Raw genomic sequence first — 17,420 nt, forward strand, 5'->3', positions numbered from 1 at the left:
AGGGCAAATGAGAGTTGGAGTGAAAGAGCATCATTAAATTTTAGGAAGAATAAAAAGATGTTTTGAAAGGAGGTAAATGAAGTGCATAAGACAAGAGAACAAATGGGAACATCAGTGAAGGGGGCTAATGGGGAGCTAATAACAAGGAGTGGTGAAGTGAGAAGGAGATCGAGTGAGTATCTTGAAGGTTTGTTGAGTGTGTTTGATGACAGAGGGGCAGATATAGGGTGCTTTGGTCGAGGTGGTGTGCGAAGTAAACAGAGAAGGGGTAGTGAAAGCTTTGCGGAAGATGAAAGCCGGCAATGCGGCGGGTTTGGATGGCATTGCAGGGGAATTTATTAAAAAAGGGGATGACTGTGTTGTTGACTGGTTAGTAAGGATATTCAATGTATGTATGGTTCATGGTGAAGTGCCTGAGGATTGGAGGAATGCATACATAGTGCCATTGTGCAAAGGCAAAGGAGATAAAGGTGAGTGTTCAAATTACAGAGGTATAAGTTTATTGAGTATTCCTGGGAAATTATATAGGAGGGTATTGACTGATAGGGTAAAGGCATGGGGAAGAGCAGTGTGGTTTCAGAAGTGGTAGAGGATGTGTGGATCAGGTGTTTGCTTTGAAGAATGTATGTGAGAAATACTTAGAAAAGCAAATGGATTTGTATGTAGCATTTATGGATCTGGAGAATGCATATGATAGAGTTGATAGGGATGCTCTGAGGAAGGTATTAAGAATATATGGTGTGGGAGGCAAGTTGTTAGAAGCAGTGAAAAGTTTTTATCGAGGATGTAAGGCATGTGTACGGGTAGGAAGAGAGGAAAGTGATTGGTTCTCAGTGAATGTTGGTTTGCGGCAGGGGTGTGTAATGTCTCCATGGTTGTTTAATTTGTTTATGGATGGGGTTGTTAGGGAGGTGAATGCAAGAGTTTTGGAAAGAGGGGCAAGTATGCAGTCTGTTGTGGATGAGAGCTTGGGAAGTGATTCAGTTGTTGTTCGCTGATGACACAGCACTGGTGGCTGATTCATGTGAGAAACTGCAGAAGCTGGTGACTGAGTATGGTAAAGTGTGTGAAAGAAGAAAGCTGAGAATAAATGTGAATAAGAGCATGGTTATTAGGTACAGTAGGGTTGAGGGACAAGTCAACTGGAAGGTAAGTTTGAATGGAGAAAAACTGGAGGAAGTGAAGTGATTTACATATCTGGGAGTGGGTTTGGCAGCGGATGGAACCATGGAAGCGAAAGTGAATCATAGGGTGGGGAGGGGGTGAAAGTTCTGGGAGCGTTGAAAAATGTGTGGAAATCGAAAACGTTATCTTGGAAAGCAAAAATGGGTACGTTCGAAGGAATAGTGGTTCCAACTCTGTTACATGGTTGCGAGGCATGGGCTATAGAGTTGTGCGGAGGAGGGTGGATGTGCTGGAAATGAGATGTTTGACGACAAAATGTGGTGTGAGGTGGTTTGATCGAGTAAGTAATGAAAGGGTAAGATAGATGTGGTAATAAATAGTGTGGCTGAGAGGGCAGAAGAGGGTGTTTTGAAATGGATTGGTCACTTGGAGAGAATGAGTGAGGAAAGATTGACCAAGAGGATATATGTGTCAGAAGTGGAGGGAATGAAAAGAAGTGGGAGACCAAATTGGAGGTGGAAAGATGGAGTGAAAAAGATTTTGAGTGATCGGTGAAAGGCGTGCAAGGAATAGTGAACTGGAACAATGTGGTATACCGGGGTCGACGTGCTGTCAGTGGATTGAACCAGGGCATGTGAAGCGTCTGGGGTAAACCATGGAAAGTTTTGTGGGGCCTGGATGTGGAAAGGGAGCTGTGGTTTCGGTGCATTATACATGACAGCTAGAGACTGAGAGTGAACGAATGTGCCCTTTGTTGATTTTTCCTAGCGCTACCTTGCGCACATAAGGGGGGAGGGGATGTCAGTTCATGTGTGGCGGGGTGGCGACTGGAATGAATAAGGGTAGACAGTATGAATTATGTACATGGGTATATATGTATATGTCTTGTGTGTATATATATGTTTTTTTTTTTTTTTTGCTTTGTCGCTGTCTCCCGCGTTTGCGAGGTAGCGCAAGGAAAAAGACGAAAGAAATGGCCCAACCCACCCCCATACACATGTATATACATACGTCCACACACGCAGATATACATACCTACACAGCTTTCCATGGTTTACCCCAGACGCTTCACATGCCTTGATTCAATCCACTGACAGCACGTCAACCCCGGTATACCACATCGATCCAATTCACTCTATTCCTTGCCCTTCTTTCACCCTCCTGCATGTTCAGGCCCCGATCACACAAAATCTTTTTCACTCCATCTTTCCACCTCCAATTTGGTCTCCCTCTTCTCCTCGTTCCCTCCACCTCCGACACATATATCCTCTTGGTCAATCTTTCCTCACTCATTCTCTCCATGTGCCCAAACCATTTCAAAACACCCTCTTCTGCTCTCTCAACCACGCTCTTTTTATTTCCACACATCTCTCTTACCCTTACGTTACTTACTCGATCAAACCACCTCACACCACACATTGTCCTCAAACATCTCATTTCCAGCAAATCCATCCTCCTGCGCACAACTCTATCCATAGCCCACGCCTCGCAACCATAAAACATTGTTGGAACCACTATTCCTTCAAACATACCCATTTTTGCTTTCCGAGATAATGATCTCGACTTCCACACATTCTTCAAGGCTCCCAGAATTTTCGCCCCCTCCCCCACCCTATGATCCACTTCCGCTTCCACGGTTCCATCCGCTGCCAGATCCACTCCCAGATATCTAAAACACTTCACTTCCTCCAGTTTTTCTCCATTCAAACTCACCTCCCAATTGACTTGACCCTCAACCCTACTGTACCTAATAACCTTGCTCTTATTCACATTTGCTCTTAACTTTCTTCTTTCACACACTTTACCGAACTCAGTCACAAGCTTCTGCAGTTTCTCACATGAATCAGCCACCAGCGCTGTATCATCAGCGAACAACAACTGACTCACTTCCCAAGCTCTCTCATCCACAACAGACTTCATACTTGCCCCTCTTTCCAAAACTCTTGCATTCACCTCCCTAACAACCCCATCCATAAACAAATTAAACAACCATGGAGACATCACACACCCCTGCCGCAAACCTACATTCACTGCGAACCAATCACTTTCCTCTCTTCCTACACGTACACATGCCTTACATCTTCGATAAAAACTATTCACTGCTTCTAACAACTTGCCTCCCACACCATATATTCTTAATACCTTCCACAGAGCATCTCTATCAACTCTATCAACTCTAACGCATCATTTATGGATCTGGAGAAGGCATATGATAGAGACAGAGTATATATATGTATATAAATGTGTATGTGGGTGGGTTGGGCCATTCTTTCGTCTGTTTCCTTGTGCTACCTCGCTAACGCGGGAGACAGCGACAAAGTATAATGATAAAAAAAAAAAAATAGAAAAGAAAAAAAAAATAAAATATATATATATATATATATATATATATATATATATATATATATATATATATATATATATATATATATATATGGAGTGAGTATTTTGAAGGTTTGTTGAAGGTGTTTGATGATAGAGTGGCAGATATAGGGTGTTTTGGTCGAGGTGGTGTGCAAAGTGAGAGGGTTAGGGAAAATGATTTGGTAAACAGAGAAGAGGTAGTGAAAGCTTTGCGGAAGATGAAAGCCGGCAACGCAGCAGGTTTCGATGGTATTGCAGTGGAATTTATTAAAAAAGGGGGTGACTGTACTGTTGACTGGTTGGTAAGGATATTTAATGTATGTATGACTCATGGTGAGGTGCCTGAGGATTGGCGGAATGCGTGCACAGTGCCATTGTACAAAGGCAAAGGGGATAAGAGTGAGTGCTCAAATTACAGAGGTATAAGTTTGTTGAGTATTCCTGGTAAATTATATGGGAGGGTATTGACTGAGAGGGTGAAGGCATGTACAGAGCATCAGATTGGGGAAGAGCAGTATGGTTTCAGAAGTGGTAGAGGATGTGTGGATCAGGTGTTTGCTTTGAAGAATGTATGTGAGAAATACTTAGAAAAGCAAATGGATTTGTATGTAGCATTTATGGATCTGGAGAAGGCATATGATAGAGTTGATAGAGATGCTCTGTGGAAGGTATTAAGAATATATGGTGTGGGAGGAAAGTTGTTAGAAGCAGTGAAAAGTTTTTATCGAGGATGTAAGGCATGTGTACGTGTAGGAAGAGAGGAAAGTGATTGGTTCTCAGTGAATGTAGGTTTGCGGCAGGGGTGTGTGATGTCTCCATGGTTGTTTAATTTGTTTATGGATGGGGTTGTTAAGGAGGTAAATGCAAGAGTTTTGGAAAGAGGGGCAAGTATGAAGTCTGTTGGGGATGAGAGAGCTTGGGAAGTGAGTCAGTTGTTGTTCGCTGATGATACAGCGCTGGTGGCTGATTCATGTGAGAAACTGCAGAAGCTGGTGACTGAGTTTGGTAAAGTGTGTGGAAGAAGAAAGTTAAGAGTAAATGTGAATAAGAGCAAGGTTATTAGGTACATTAGGGTTGAGGGTCAAGTCAATTGGGAGGTGAGTTTGAATGGAGAAAAACTGGAGGAAGTGAAGTGTTTTAGATATCTGGGAGTGGATCTGGCAGCGGATGGAACCATGGAAGCGGAAGTGGATCATAGGGTGGGGGAGGGGGCGAAAATTCTGGGAGCCTTGAAGAATGTGTGGAAGTCGAGAACATTATCTCGGAAAGCAAAAATGGGTATGTTTGAAGGAATAGTGGTTCCAACAATGTTGTATGGTTGCGAGGCGTGGGCTATGGATAGAGTTGTGCGCAGGAGGATGGATGTGCTGGAAATGAGATGTTTGAGGACAATATGTGGTGTGAGGTGGTTTGATCGAGTGAGTAACGTAAGGGTAAGAGAGATGTGTGGAAATAAAAAGAGCGTGGTTGAGAGAGCAGAAGAGGGTGTTTTGAAGTGGTTTGGGCACATGGAGAGAATGAGTGAGGAAAGATTGACCAAGAGGATATATGTGTCGGAGGTGGAGGGAACGAGGAGAAGAGAGAGACCAAATTGGAGGTGGAAAGATGGAGTGAAAAAGATTTTGTGTGATCGGGGCCTGAACATGCAGGAGGGTGAAAGGAGGGCAAGGAATAGAGTGAATTGGAGCGATGTGGTATACCGGGGTTGACGTGCTGTCAGTGGATTGAATCAAGGTAGGTGAAGGGTCTGGGGTAAACCATGGAAAGCTGTGTAGGTATGTATATTTGCGTGTGTGGACGTATGTATATACATGTGTATGGGGGGGGGGGGGTTGGGCCATTTCTTTCGTCTGTTTCCTTGCGCTACCTCCCAAACGCGGGAGACAGCGACAAAGTATACTAAATAAAAAAAATAATATATACAAGACACTATATGTTATAGCTGTGCCTCGTCTTAACCTTCTAGGAATACAAATCATATTTCACAGTGGACGTTCTACAATTCGTCAGTTTACTGGACTTATTTCAAACTCATCTTTTACAACTATTTCATAAAATTTAATTCTCTCTTATTCTATCTTACGTCATAGTCAGTCCGGAGATGACTGCAGCTGGCCTTGTATACATCATCATCACGGGTCCACAGTACAGATCTTCACCGGTCCCACAGCCGGGACCCGAGATAACGCCTCTCCTGCAATTTCCCAGATGGGAAATGATGCAGGAAATCAACACCCCGGGATCCGTGACTGTGTCAGTTACTGTGTTAGTTAATGACTGTCACCCATGTGTCACAAGAGCCACCTGCTAACACCACCAAGAATCAAACCAAAATAGTGTGCTACGACACGAGAGAGAGAGAGAGAGAGAGAGAGAGAGAGAGAGAGAGAGAGAGAGAGAGAGAGAGAGAGAGAGAGACACCTACAAAATTTTGTCTGGATGCAAGGTTAACCTGGAAACAATGTTAGCCTGGAAGCAAGGTTAGCTTGGAAGCAAGGTTAGCCTGGAAGCAAGGTTAGCTTGGAAGCAAGGTTAGCTTGGAAGCAAGGTTAGCTTGGAAGCAAGGTTAGCTTGGAAGCAAGGTTAGCTTGGAAGCAAGGTTAGCCTGGAAGCAAGGTTAGCCTGGAAGCAAGGTTAGCTTGGAAACAAGGTTAGCCTGGAAGCAAGGTTAGCCTGGAAGCAAGGTTAGCTTGGAAGCAAGGTTAGCTTGGAAGCAAGGTTAGATTGGAAGCAAGGTTAGCCTGGAAGCAAGGCTAGCCTGGAAGCAAGGTTAGCTTGGAAGCAAGGTTAGCTTGGAAGCAAGGTTAGCCTGGAAGCAAGGTTAGCCTGGAAGCAAGGTTAGCTTGGAAGCAAGGTTAGCTTGGAAGCAAGGTTAGCTTGGAAGCAAGGTTAACCTGGAAGCAAGGTTAGCTTGGAAGCAAGGTTAGCTTGGAAGCAAGGTTAGCTTGGAAGCAAGGTTAGCTTGGAAGCAAGGTTAGCTTGGAAGCAAGGTTAGCCTGGAAGCAAGGTTAGCTTGGAAGCAAGGTTAGCTTGGAAGCAAGGTTAGCTTGGAAGCAAGGTTAGCCTGGAAGCAAGGTTAGCTTGGAAGCAAGGTTAGCTTGGAAGCAAGGTTAGCCTGGAAGCAAGGTTAGCTTGGAAGCAAGGTTAGTTTGGAAGCAAGGTTAGCTTGGAAGCAAGGTTAACCTGGAAGCAAGGTTAGCTTGGAAGCAAGGTTAGCTTGGAAGCAAGGTTAGCTTGGAAGCAAGGTTAGCTTGGAAGCAAGGTTAGCTTGGAAGCAAGGTTTGCCTGGAAGCAAGGTTAGCTTGGAAGCAAGGTTAGCTTGGAAGCAAGGTTAGCCTGGAAGCAAGGTTAACCTGGAAGCAAGGTTAGCTTGGAAGCAAGGTTAGCTTGGAAGCAAGGTTAGCTTGGAAGCAAGGTTAGCTTGGAAGCAAGGTTAGCCTGGAAGCAAGGTTAGCTTGGAAGCAAGGTTAGCTTGGAAGCAAGGTTAGCTTGGAAGCAAGGTTAGCCTGGAAGAAAGGTTAGCTTGGAAGCAAGGTTAGCTTGGAAGCAAGGTTAGCTTGGAAGCAAGGTTAGCTTGGAAGCAAGGTTAGCTTGGAAGCAAGGTTAGCCTGGAAGCAAGGTTAGCCTGGAAGCAAGGTTAGCCTGGAAGCAAGGTTAGCCTGGAAGCAAGGTTAGCTTGGAAGCAAGGTTAGCCTGGAAGCAAGGTTAGCCTGGAAGCAAGGTTAGCTTGGAAGCAAGGTTAGCTTGGAAGCAAGGTTAGCCTGGAAGCAAGGTTAGCTTGGAAGCAAGGTTAGCTTGGAAGCAAGGTTAGCTTGGAAACAAGGTTAGCTTGGAAGCAAGGTTAGCCTGGAAGCAAGGTTAGCCTGGAAGCAAGGTTAGCCTGGAAGCAAGCTTAGCTTGGAGGCAAGGTTAGCTTGGAAGCAAGGTTAGCTTGGAAGCAAGGTTAGCCTGGAAGCAAGGTTAACCTAGAAGCAAGGTTAGCTTGGAAGCTAAGTTAGCCTTGAATCAAGGCTAATCTGGAAGCAAGGTGAACCATCTAAGATGTGAGACTCTGCCATCTAAGCCCCACTTAAAACATCACATGGCACCCAACGCAGAGATGTCTCTGGGGAAGCAACCAGAGGTAACACGTGATCAGGCAGGAGGTAACACGTGACCAGGCAGGAGGTAACACGTGACCAGGCAGGAGGTAACACGTGACCAGGCAGGAGGTCACATTAGCATTCACCTCCGACACGTTGAATTACCGCGTCCGTAAGGAAAGCTGAGGTCAGCGTGGACCTGTCTATCAACAGGTCAGGTGGCTGCCAACTGAGCGAGATGAGGAAGCTAATTCTCTCTCTCTCTCTCTCTCTCTCTCTCTCTCTCTCTCTCTCTCTCTCTCTCTCTCACACACACACACACACACACACACACACACACACACACATGTAATACAAGTCTTTCTAAAAGAGTAAACATGAAAACATGAAACATAACATCCATGGATCTGCACCAAGTGAACGTACACAAACTGTGTCACTAGCTCAGTCAAATTATACGTACGAAACTAATGCACAGGATTAGCTATCATTTTCCTAACTCTACAAATGCATTTGTTAAAGTAAATAAAGAACTTTGTCAGTGAGAGAAAAATATAAGTGGCAAACGTAGCCATGTTGGCTGGTTGGTTGTGTTTAAAGCCTATCAACTGCCAAGGTCATTAATAAGGTCGTCAACGTAAACTTTAACATCTTTAACATCTTCTTCAAGAGCTAAAGATCATTCTCAGACCACATGTATACACTCTCACTATGATGCATATGGCCCATCCAAGCCACAAGCGATGGAGATGTTTGATCACGAGCGCCACACGAAGTGAAATAAACTTCAGTACTGTTGCCTAATGTTAGACCTACACAGAAGACACGACACTTGAAGTTCTGGAAGACAACAGAGTCAATAATACGATATGATTATATGACAAATAATGCAAAAGGACGCAAGTGTTGTGTGTGTGTGTCAAGTCAATTGGGAGGTGAGTTTGAATGGAGAAAAACTGGAGGAAGTGAAGTGATTTAGATATCTGGGAGTGGATCTGGCAGCGGATGGAACCATGGAAGCGGAAGTGGATCATAGGGTGGGGGAGGGGGCGAAAATTCTGGGGGCCTTGAAGAATGTGTGGAAGTCGAGAACATTATCTCGGAAAGCAAAAATGGGTATGTTTGAAGGAATAGTGGTTCCAACAATGTTGTATGGTTGCGAGGCGTGGGCTATGGATAGAGTTGTGCGCAGGAGGATGGAGGTGCAGGAAATGAGATGTTTGAGGACAATGTGTGGTGTGAGGTGGTTTGATCGAGTGAGTAACGTAAGGGTAAGAGAGATGTGTGGAAATAAAAAGAGCGTGGTTGAGAGAGCAGAAGAGGGTGTTTTGAAGTGGTTTGGACACATGGAGAGAATGAGTGAGGAAAGATTGACCAAGAGGATATATGTCTCGGAGGTGGAGGGAACGAGGAGAAGAGGGAGACCAAATTGGAGGTGGAAAGATGGAGTGAAAAAGATTTTGTGTGATCGGGGCCTGAACATGCAGGAGGGTGAAAGGAGGGCAAGGAATAGAGTGAATTGGAGCGATGTGGTATACCGGGGTTGACGTGCTGTCAGTGGATTGAATCAAGGCATGTGAAGCGTCTGGGGTAAACCATGGAAAGCTGTGTAGGTATGTATATTTGCGTGTGTGGACGTATGTATATACATGTGTATGGGGCGGGGTTGGGCCATTTCTTTCGTCTGTTTCCTTGCGCTACCTCGCAAACGCGGGAGACAGCGACAAAGTATAATAAAAAAAAATAATAAATATACAAGGAGCATATGAACGCGCACCTTCACAGAACATACAAACCTCCAACAGCCAGGATCAAACCCGGGACCCCTGTGCAACAGGCGGGAGCGTTACCGCTAGGCTATGATCGCCCCTAATGGGAAAATGACTATTCGAATACTATGTACTCGAATACCCCTCGAGGGTATATGGTTAGAAGAGGACTTGATGGAATTCAGAGAACAAATCAATCAATGAATCATCATCATTATAACGTTCGCGTCTTACAAGCATCTATTGGGGAAACATATTCAGGGAGGAATATATATCAAAATGTTTGAGCTAGCGGTTATCATGAACGAAATACTGGAATCTGTAGCTTACATTGCAAGCATCATTTCAATACATTTCAAGACCCTTCCTGCCCACGATGGAATTACCATAAGAGGACACAGAGTACTTATAAATCATTTGCCCTACACGAGACACAAGTACGTCCATTCTAAGACTTTATGATCTAGGGTTTGACCAGAGGAAGTGGCCAGCTTCCTCAGTGCTGCAAGAGCCTCATAAAGACTGAAGGGACTCCTGGCCCAATACATATATATATGTGTGTGTCGGAGGTGGAGGGAACGAGGAGAAGAGGGAGACCAAATTGGGGGTGGAGGGATGGAGTGAAAAAAATTTTGTGTGATTGGGGCCTGAACATGCAGGAGGGTGAAAGGAGGGCAAGGAATAGAGTGAATTGGATCGATGTGGTTTACCGGGGTTGACGTGCTGTCAGTGGATTGAATCAGGGCATGTGAAGCGTCTGGGGTAAACCATGGAAAGTTGTGTGGGGTCTGGATGTGGAAAGGGAGCTGTGGTTTTGGGCATTATTGCATGACAGCTAGAGACTGAGTGTGAACGAATGGGGCCTTTGTTGTCTTTTCCTAGTGCTACCTCGCACACATGAGGGGGGAGGGGGATGGTATTCCATGTGTGGCGAGGTGGCGATGGGAATGTATAAAGGCAGTGTGAATTGTGTGCATGGGTATATATGTATGTGTCTGTGTGTGTATATATATGTGTACATTGAGATGTATAGGTATGTATATTTGCGTGTGTGGACGTGTATGTATATACATTGTGTATGGGGGTGGGTTGGGCCATTTCTTTCGTCTGTTTCCTTGCGCTACCTCGCAAACGCGGGAGAAAGCGACAAAGCAAAAAAAAAAAAAAAAAAAAAAAAAAATATACATATATATATATATATATATATATATATATATATATATATATATATATATATATATATTGGGAAGTGAGTCAGTTGTTGTTCGCTGATGATACAGCGCTGGTGGCTGATTCATGTGAGAAACTGCAGAAGCTGGTGACTGAGTTTGGTAAAGTGTGTGGAAGAAGAAAGTTAAGAGTAAATGTGAATAAGAGCAAGGTTATTAGGTACAGTAGGGTTGAGGGTCAAGTCAATTGGGAGGTGAGTTTGAATGGAGAAAAACTGGAGGAAGTGAAGTGTTTTAGATATCTGGGAGTGGATCTGGCAGCGGATGGAACCATGGAAGCGGAAGTGGATCATTGGGTGGGGGAGGGGGCGAAAATTCTGGGGGCCTTGAAGAATGTGTGGAAGTCGAGAACATTATCTCGGAAAGCAAAAATGGGTATGTTTGAAGGAATAGTGGTTCCAACAATGTTGTATGGTTGCGAGGCGTGGGCTATGGATAGAGTTGTGCGCAGGAGGATGGATGTGCTGGAAATGAGATGTTTGAGGACAATGTGTGGTGTGAGGTGGTTTGATCGAGTGAGTAACGTAAGGGTAAGAGAGATGTGTGGAAATAAAAAGAGCGTGGTTGAGAGAGCAGAAGAGGGTGTTTTGAAGTGGTTTGGGCACATGGAGAGGATGAGTGAGGAAAGATTGACCAAGAGGATATATGTGTCGGAGGTGGAGGGAGCAAGGAGAAGAGGGAGACCAAATTGGAGGTGGAAAGATGGAGTGAAAAAGATTTTGTGTGATTGGGGCCTGAACATGCAGGAGGGTGAAAGGAGGGCAAGGAATAGAGTGAATTGGATCGATGTGGTATACCGGGGTTGACGTGCTGTCAGTGGATTGAATCAAGGCATGTGAAGCGTCTGGGGTAAACCATGGAAAGCTGTGTAGGTATGTATATTTGCGTGTGTGGACGTATGTATATACATGTGTCTGGGGGGGGGGGGGGGGTTGGGCCATTTCTTTCGTCTGTTTCCTTGCGCTACCTCGCAAACGCGGGAGACAGCGACAAAGTATAAAAAAAAAGAAAAAAAATATATATATATATATAAGAAATAACTATGCCATTTAAAAAAAGGGAGAAACTACATCCATCTCACAAGACCTACCGAAATCAGACAGAGAGAGTTGGTGTGCGCACATCATGCGGTGGCGGTGGGTGAGGTGTGACTCCGCCATGAGACGTGTTGCTGTCTTCTGGGGTTGAAGTGAACAATATCTCGGGAAGTGGCTGGCTAGGCTTCGGGCGTAAGAATTCCTGGGCGTTCAGTAAAAATGACGTTATCCTCAACATGACCAACCCAAAATCATGAACACCTTCATGTGTTATGACCACATACACTCTCACTATACATCGATAACTCTAGGACTATACACGTCAACTGCACAACACCGAAGAATCCCGGTTATAAAATAATATGTCTAGGGTGATCCGAAGCCTCATTATGGGTTCGGATGGCCGAAAACGAGGGTTTGGACAATCCCTTAACTGGTGCGATACCGCTTCGAAAATCCTCGCTGGTCAATGGTGTTTGAATTGGCCGCGGTATAATATGTGGCATTACAGCAACTGCACTTTTATAAATAAATGAATAAGGATTGCAAGGCGCTGGGAATACGATTACTATACTTATATATATGTACTAAAGTAAACTGAGGCTTGAAGATCATCCTCAACGAAACTTATGGGTCAAAATTGTGAACCAGTTCACAGGTTGCTTTCGAGTGCAAAGTTCCTTTTAACAAGGAGTGGAACAGCGAGGGACACTTGTATGCAGAGAGGGAGGGAGACGTACATACATTCATTCGTCAGTGTATTTTTCAGATGACTTAGACAAGCCATAAGTTAGGACTGAAAATGGTTATCAACTTTGACACATCTTACTTGTAAGCACGAGTAAGAAGAGTTGATACTAGGTGGCGCTTGTACTGTTAAGGAATAAACGAGTCGAATATTGTCGGAAGATATACAAATGAAAGTTTTCGATTCAACAGGTTACTGTGGCAGTAAGTTGATGTTCGCTTTTTTTTTTTTTTCTTTCTTTCAATGTCAACATCAAACGAAGGAAACTTATTAATTTCCATCTCAACGGCGAATTTAATGATTACGTTGGTAGTTTCAGTCATTCAAAATTATTACGTGGCAAACGTTTGTGATGATGATGATTGCTGTGATGTTCATCTGGCTTGATCAAGTCTACATGTTTACGTGTGGTGTTGACACTAATGGTTGAAATGACCCTGCCACCCTGGTTGACACGAAGTCTACAGCCTAACTACAGAGCCAACCTACAATGAATCATCATGAACACTGGTAGGTGTTAAAAAACGTTTTATGGACGGTGTTTATCAAAGGAGGTTCAAACAAGAGATGTTAACTTTGGAGTATGAAAATTAGTGAGATTTCTATCAAATATGTCTATAGTTTGTCTGGCTTTTTTCTTTTTTTTTTTCTTTTTGAGAATTGACGCTCTAAAAATCTAATTTTTGTGTTATTGATAATATAATGAACATTTTGTGATACAGACTCCACCGCCAGTTTGATTAAAACTCAGCTTATGCTTTGAAGGTCAAAAAAAAAAAAAGGGTGGTGACAAAATAAGAAAAAAGAAATTAATTCGTTCAGTCTCCAGACCGTCATCCAAACATTAATTTCCTGAGTCATGAAAATTCCGTGAGGGTGGTTGACATGGGTGACTGATGGCCTTAATGACCGTATCAAGTGATGGGATGGTAGTCCAGCAGATAACCTTAGCCAGGAACGTTCACTTCTCCAGACCATTACCCCACGTCCCACACCAGAGCCACTCCTCATTAACCCCCCACACCACACCACCATCGCCCACTGCTAGGCGTCCACCAACACTCCACATCCTCAGTGTGATTCGTGCTAGGCGTCCTCCAACACTCCACATCCTATGTGTTTCCAGTGCTAGGCGTCCACCAACACTTCACATCCTGTGTGTTTCCAGTGCTAGGCGTCCACCAACACTCCTCATCCTGTGTGTTTCCAGTGCTAGGCGTCCACCAAAACTCCTCATCCTGTGTTTTCCAGTGCTAGGCGCCCACAAAAACTCCTCATCCTGTGTTTCCAGTCCTAGGCATCCACCAACACTCCTCATCCTATGTGTTTCCAGTGCTAGGCGTCCACCAAAACTCCTCATCCTGTGTTTCCAGTGCTAGGCGTCCACCAACACTCCTCATTCTGTGTGTTTCCAGTGCTAGGCGCCCACAAAAACTCCTCATCCTGTGTTTCCAGTGCTAGGCATCCACCAACACTCCTCATCCTATGTTTCCAGTGCTAGGCGCCCACAAAAACTCCTCATCCTGTGTTTCCAGTGCTAGGCGTCCACCAACACTTCACATCCTGTGTGTTTCCAGTGCTAGGCGTCCACCAAAACTCCTCATCCTGTGTGTTTCCAGTGCTAGGCGCCCACAAAAACTCCTCATCCTGTGTTTCCAGTGCTAGGCATCCACCAACACTCCTCATCCTATGTGTTTCCAGTGCTAGGCGTCCACCAAAACTCCTCATCCTGTGTGTTTCCAGTGCTAGGCGTCCACCAAAACTCCTCATTCTGTGTGTTTCCAGTGCTAGGCGTCCACCAAAACTCCTCATCCTGTGTGTTTCCAGTGCTAGGCGTCCACCAACACTTCACATCCTGTGTGTTTCCAGTGCTAGGCGTCCACCAAAACTCCTCATCCTGTGTGTTTCCAGTGCTAGGCGTCCACCAACACTTCTCATCCTATGTGTTTCCAGTACTAGGCGTCCACCAACACTCTTCATCCAATGTGTTTCCAGTGCTAGGCGTCCACCAAAACTCCTCATCCTGTGTGTTTCCAGTGCTAGGCGTCCACCAAAACTCCTCATCCTGTGTGTTTCCAGTGCTAGGCGTCCACCAACACTCCTCATCGTATGTGTTTCCAGTGCTAGGCGTCCACCAAAACTCCTCATCCTATGTGTTTCCAGTGCTAGGCGTCCACCAAAACTCCTCATCCTGTGTGTTTCCAGTACTAGGCGTCCACCAACACTCCTCATCCTATGTGTTTCCAGTGCTAGGCGTCCACCAAAACTTCTCATCCTGTGTGTTTCCAGTACTAGGCGTCCACCAACACTCCTCATCCTATGTGTTTCCAGTGCTAGGCGTCCACCAACACTCCTCATCCTATGTGTTTCCAGTGCTAGGCGTCCACCAACACTCCTCATCCTATGTGTTTCCAGTGCTAGGCGTCCACCAAAACTCCTCATCCTGTGTGTTTCCAGTGCTAGGCGTCCACCAACACTCCTCATCCTATGTGTTTCCAGTGCTAGGCGTCCACCAACACTCCACATCCTGTGTGTTTCTAGTGCTAGGCGTCCACCAACACTCCACATCCTGTGTGTTTCCAGTACTAGGCGTCCACCAACACTCCTCATCCTGTGTGTTTCCAGTGCTAGGCGTCCACCAAAACTCCTCATCCTGTGTGTTTCCAGTGCTAGGCGTCCACGAACACTTCACATCCTGTTTCCAGTACTAGGCGTCCACCAAAACTCCTCATCCTGTGTGTTTCCAGTACTAGGCGTCCACCAACACTCCTCATCCTATGTGTTTCCAGTGCTAGGCGTCCACCAAAACTTCTCATCCTATGTGTTTCCAGTACTAGGCGTCCACCAAAACTCCTCATCCTATGTGTTTCCAGTACTAGGCGTCCACCAACACTCCTCATCCTATGTGTTTCCAGTGCTAGGCGTCCACCAACACTCCTTATCCTGTGTGTTTCCAGTGCTAGGCGTCCATCAACACTCCACATCCTGTGTGTTTCCAGTGCTAGGCGTCCACCAACACTCAACATCGAGGCTCAGTGTTTCTGATTTTGGTAAGTCTTGTTTCAAAAGGGCATGTGCTTTCATTTGACACTGAAGATATCACAATTCATTCTGTGAATTCTTATTCCATGTACAGCAGTTCTGGAAACTGAGTTTTCCTCAATTCCCTTTCAGTACTTCAGTAAATTGTTTTACAACTTTTAGGTCACATGAACAGCGTTCGAAGGGTTACTTCCATAAAAATGTACAAAACAACGTGGGTCCAAATATTTTTAAGAGACGGAAAAGATATATTCGTGGCCGTACTGGAGATGATGAATACGTTGTTGCCTTTCTACACACACCACTAGCCCCGCCCATCCATCTCGTACGACAAATAGGCTCTTGTAACGACGGGCCGGCCTGCCAGCCGTCTACCAGAAAGATAAATATGGACCTGAATTAATGAGACTACACAGAGGTCTTTGTGTAGCCTGCTGGCCGTGGGGAGGCCTCTCTATGATATACATTGATCCTGTAAAATACTGGAGCCAGACCTAGTCCGTCTTTTCAGTGGGGGAAAAAAAAAGAAAATACAGAAAACCTGAAAACCTAGTGCGATTTATATCTTGAGGGAAAGGATTCTTTTTCCTCTTTTCACGACTACCTGAGTTTCTATAATCAAATTTGTTAATTATTAGTTAATGAACGAAATTATTGGAAATACAGACACAACAATAAGAGAAATTACAGACCTCGGTGGTGTAGCGTTTAGCGTTGCTGACCATTATACATGCACGTCCCGCCAGAGATCAAAATGGCATAGGTTCGAATCCTAATCGCGGCAGCTGATCCACAGTCCATCCAGCTGTTCATCCTCCCCTCGGGGCTGGTCGATAAAATGGGTACCTGGCAAAAGCAAAGGCGCATTTGTGTATGCTCAAATATACCTGGTAGTAAGTGCCTGGTACGTATATACAAAGTTAGGACACATAAACAGTAAATATGAATAGTAAATATGTGGTTCGGCAGTTGTTATCATGACTTAACAAAGCCGACCTGACCCTGGCTATCCACACCACTGAGAGGTAACTATAAGAACGATTATCAGCCACTGAATCGTGTCGATCAAAGCTGTATGATACTCTCTACACTGCAGTACTCGCTGGACATGTTCCTCACACATAATGTCAGGTAGTTTACAATTCCTTCCGTCTTCATGACACAGTTGCATCACTCAGTATGCGGTCAAGACAAACTAATCAATGATCTTGTCTAATCATTTCCAAAGCCGTTAATTTCTTGGCTGCCTCACGAGATGACAATGAGTGGTGTTTTGTAAACAACTAATGAATAACCCCTCCCCACTCCTAGCCTCCCTCACCCCAACTATGACACTTGTGTAAGTTCTCAATCCCTTCCACAGTGTTGCCAACACGAAGTCCATGCTACTGTCGCTCCACGAAGTGTTACCGTACTGACGACGCCCCGACGTGGTGGCAGGTCACAGCGGGTGACCTCACCTGACCTAATGATCCCTAGAGAAATGAGTTTGGTGGGCCAGCTTAAGGCCACACCTGTGGTATTAACCCGTGACCTTCTACACTCGATGTTCGGCACATCCCACACAAAGCCTGAAGTAAAATAGGCGTCTCAAATTTGGTCTTTTATTTACTGAAGCACAAAGAACTAATGAAGAATGTCCAGAGGAATAAAGTGAGAGGTGGGACGCCACAAGTCGGTCCATTATGGAAGAGAGAAGAGTAAGGGATCACTTGAAAACAACCCTAAATTTTTTTAAGCCAGTTTGATGACGTCACCAGGCAGTTTGAAGGATGGGAGAACAGAACAACTTGAGGCCATAACAGAAATATTAAACAGGGATGTATTGTGTAAAGAAGCAGTTTAACATTATGAACATCGGACGAAGTGGAATAAACAGAGATGAAACTGTGAATCAGGACCAGGAAACAGCAAAAATCTGTTTGATGGAAGAAAAAGTTCACGAGACGGTGTTCCAGACGTGTAAGACTCCCCTCCTGTACAAAACAAATGAGTACCTACACACACACACACAGAGTCTCTAG

The 17,420-nt window shown here is 44.8% G+C and overlaps 1 protein-coding gene across 1 annotated transcript in view; it reads right to left on the minus strand.

The window, feature by feature from the left end:
- The window catches only part of LOC139750339 (methylthioribose-1-phosphate isomerase), a 155,246-nt gene extending 139,006 nt beyond the window's left edge, over positions 1-16,240 (minus strand). The window contains exon 1 of the mRNA XM_071665020.1: positions 16,089-16,240. Within this exon, the coding sequence (XP_071521121.1) occupies positions 16,089-16,121 (33 nt within the window). The 5' untranslated portion in view covers positions 16,122-16,240. The remainder of the gene's footprint in view (positions 1-16,088) is intronic.
- Between the last annotated feature and the right edge of the window lie 1,180 nt (positions 16,241-17,420).

The sequence above is a fragment of the Panulirus ornatus genome, chromosome 9 (assembly GCF_036320965.1).
Source record: "Panulirus ornatus isolate Po-2019 chromosome 9, ASM3632096v1, whole genome shotgun sequence".
Lineage (NCBI taxonomy): Eukaryota > Metazoa > Arthropoda > Malacostraca > Decapoda > Palinuridae > Panulirus > Panulirus ornatus.